At 37.7% G+C, this 3958-nt stretch overlaps 1 protein-coding gene across 1 annotated transcript; it reads right to left on the reverse strand.

The window, feature by feature from the left end:
• Positions 1-266: 266 nt before the first annotated feature.
• LOC145779103 (general transcription factor II-I repeat domain-containing protein 2-like) lies at positions 267-2093 on the reverse strand. The gene has a single exon (XM_082590675.1). It carries the CDS (start codon positions 2091-2093, stop codon positions 267-269), a length of 1827 nt encoding a protein of 608 aa, XP_082446801.1.
• Positions 2094-3958: the final 1865 nt, after the last annotated feature.

The raw sequence follows: 3958 nt of genomic DNA on the forward strand, positions 1-3958 counted from the left end.
TGTCACAGATTTTTTGAAGTTTTTGTATAAGTCCTTCGTTGCCATATTTCCAAGTCGTAATGCAATACCTCAGGCTACTTTCAATTAAAGAATGGTATAAGCCAGGGGTGTGCAACCTTTCATACTGCCGGGCCAAATATGTGTATTTGTATTAGACCACGGGCCACTTGCATATCTTATAGACTACCTGTTAGTGACTACCACGAAAAGAAAACAGTTTCGTTTTTAGTTTATTGCGAATCAGCGGTAAAGTTTTTAAAATCACCTTAATGAGAGCTTTGAAGCTGGCTTGCTTTCCCAACCACCTTATCCAGGTTCACTTGAATTGAAGTGCTGGCAACCCGAAGTTCATTTTCCAGGTGTACATTAGTCAGTCCTGAGCGATGAGGGGATTTCATAAACCCCAGTTTAGAAAAAAATTGTTCACACACGTACGTTGAACCGAACAATGCCATCTTTGAAGCGACAAATTTTCTCAGCTGTGGAAACTTATCTTGATCGAGATGTTTGCGGTAAAAATTGCCCAGACTCATTTCCAAGTACTTTGCCTTTAAGTCAGTTCTCGCTTGGAGTTCAATCAGTTCCATTTGAATATCATTTGGTGCTTTGTCAACTTCCGTTTGAAATGGCGAGGAAAATATTTCAAACAAATGTTCGTGGGATTTGAAGTCTTTGAAGCGATTCAAGAATTCACTCAATAGATTTTGAAGTTGGTCTGCGAATTCTGTCTTCTTCTCAGCAAGCAGTCCAGTTTCTTTAAGAGATTGAAAGTGGCTTAGATCTCCTTTTTGTAAGTGAGCTTTCCAAAGTTTTAACTTGTTCTGAAACGCTTTTATGTGCCCGTACATGTCATTTGCATACTGGCCATTTTGTTGCAGCTTCGTGTTGAGGTCATTCAGGTGTGTAGTTATATCAACCAAGAAAGCTAGATCACACAACCAACTTTCGTTTTCCATTTGATGTACAGGTTGCCCTTTTGTTTTCAAAAAATGTATTACTTCTTCTCTCAGATCATAAAACCGTCTGAGCATGCGACCCTTGCTCAACCAACGCACTTCGGTAAAGTACAACAGGTCTTGATGCTCAGAGTTAAGATCATCCAAAAAGTTTTGAAACTGGCGATGATTAAGTCCACGCGCTCGAATAAAATTTACTGCGTTAGTGACCGGACCAAGAACTTGTTTAAATTTCAACGTCTTTGCGCACAGATTTTCCTGGTGAATGATACAGTGGAAAATTGCAATATCGTCACTGATTTCTTTTTCTCGTAAAGCAGACTTCAAGAGGCCTACTAATCCAATACCATGTCCGGACATGGCTCGAGCCCCATCTGTTGCAACTCCGCATAAGGTAGTCAGGTCCATTCCGAAAGTTTCAAAAGCATTAAAAACTTCCCTAGCTATATCAGCACCAGTGGTAGTGCCTTTTATAGACTTCAGTGACAAAAGTTCTTCCGTTTCATTCAACTCCCTGTCCACACCTTTCACAAATATAGCCAATTGTGCCGTATCCTTCAGATCGGTACTTTCATCAGTTGCAAAGCTCCATGAAACAAAATTTTTCACTCTGTCCTTAAGAGTGACGCAAATGTCATCAGCTAGTTCGTCAATACGCCTTGCCACTGTCCATCGCGACAGACTTATTTTCTGGAACTCCGGCACCATTTTTGGGCAAATTTCTTGTGCGACATCAATCAGGCATTTCTTAACGAAATCACCGTCAGAATACGGTTTCATTTTTTGGGCTATTCTTTGTGCAATCAAAAAACTACTTCTTACTACCTTTTCACTGTCACTACGCATGCTTTGAAACATAAAACGCTGGCTATTTAACTGTTTCTGCATTTGTGTCACTTTCTGTTTTCTATCATCTCCATCCAGCTTTCCGTAAGAAGACCCAGAATGGTTTGTCTCGTAATGTCGTTTAACATTGTACTCTTTCGTAGCACTAACAATTTTATTGCAAATAAGACACATGGGTTTGTCATCCGAATTTTTAACAAAAAAGTATTCCAAGGTCCATCTTTCTTGGAAAATTCTATTCCCTTCCTCTACCTTTCTCTTTTTTGCTGTGAAATTTGCAGAAGTTGCCATCGCTGCTTGAATTTTATTAAAGTTTAAACAATGAGGTTTAAGCAAGTGTAAAATTACCAATAACGAAGGTGTAAAGATATGATTGTTGCTTAATAAAGGAGAAAACTCAACTTAAATCAACAGAATACGTCATGGAGTGAGTAAAAGGTGAAAAAGGCGGACATTGAAAAGAAATAAGCGACTCCACTTGTTAGAGCAAAATATGGAGTTGCAACGATGCACTGAAGCTATTTCAAAGTATGAGCGACGATCCATTAAACAGAATTAGTGATTTCTCATGGCGTGGTAGCACGCAGACAAAAAGCTTGCTGCAGACCAAAAGCCTGAAACTGAATATTTTGTGGTGCGGGCCAAAAACCAAAGCACGCCGCGGGCCACATATTTTGGTTCCGCGGGCCGCATTTGGCCCGCGGGCCGCAGGTTGCACGCCCCTGGTATAAGCAGATCAAATTTGACAAATTAAGACAGGGTCTAATCTTAGTAATTATGCCAAAATTTCTTCGAAGCTTTTGCAGCAAATTTTGCATGTGTGGTTTCCATGAAAGATTTTCATTCAGAGTCAGGCCTAGGAAACTGATATTTTGTACTCTCTCAATTGGTTGATCATTTATACTTAAGATTTGCTTATACTTATTCGCACGTAAACTGTTAGTATCAAATACCATGTATTTTGTTTTGTTTACATTGAGTGATAATTTATTTGCTACAAGCCATTTGACAACTTCTTGCATTTCTGTATTGGCCGCTTCATGCAATTTATCCACACTCTTACCTGACATCAGAAGATTTGTGTCATCCGCAAAAATGATAGAATCAGTACAATTTAAACAATTTGGCAAGTCGTTAATGTAAATTATGAATAATAGGGGGCCTAAAATAGAACCTTGGGGCACACCACACTTTGTCTCTAATGGAGTTGAAACACTACCAGAAATTTCTACTGTCTGAAAACGATTATTTAAGTAGCTTCGAAACCACTGGAGGGGTGTTCCTCTGATACCATAGTGATAAAGTTTTGTCAGAAGTATTTCATGATTTACTGTGTCAAAAGCCTTTGATAAATCTAGAAAGATGCCAAGGGTTGCTTCTTTATTTTCCATTGCTTTGTAGATCTTGTTGGTTAGCAGTGTAGTAGCCTGGTTCGTGGAGTGGTTATGTCTAAAACCAAACTGCTGGGTGTAAAATAAATTACGCTGATCAAGGAAATAGTGTAATCTTGAGTACATAACTTTTTCTAAGAGTTTTGAGAAGCAAGACAAAAGACTAACTGGTCTATAGTTACTGCAATTGCTTGGGTCTCCCTTTTTATAGATTGGCACTACTTTACCGATTTTAAATGCTTTTATGAAGTCACCGTCTACCAAAGATAAGTTTAAAATATGTGTTAGTACTTTTATTATGTTATCGGGGGTATGCCTTAAAATTTTGCCTGGAATGCCATCAGTACCACAACTTAACTTTGGTTTCAAAGACTTAATAAATCCGTAAATTTCTTCCAAACTTGCAGGTTTTAAAAATATTGATTTGGGTGATGAATTTGGAAGATACTTGGAAAAATGATCAGCAGAATGGGGAATTTTTTCAAGTAATTTTTCTGCCACAGAAGTAAAATATTCATTAAAATGATTGCATTTTTGTGAGGTATCATTTACTACCTGACCATTAATGCTAATGGGGTAGTCACTTTTAAGTTTTTTCCTTCCAAGCAAACTATTTATGACACTCCAGGTCTTTTTAAGATCATTTTTGTGCTTATGCAAAAGGGTTTTGAAATAATTTTGTTTCTTAAATTTTAAAAATCTTTCATAAGTATTTCTTTGTTTATTATATGCTGCTTTATTTGTTGGAGTTGGTTTTCTAAGAAA

Source organism: Aplidium turbinatum, chromosome 10 (genome assembly GCF_918807975.1).
Source record: "Aplidium turbinatum chromosome 10, kaAplTurb1.1, whole genome shotgun sequence".
NCBI lineage: Eukaryota > Metazoa > Chordata > Ascidiacea > Aplousobranchia > Polyclinidae > Aplidium > Aplidium turbinatum.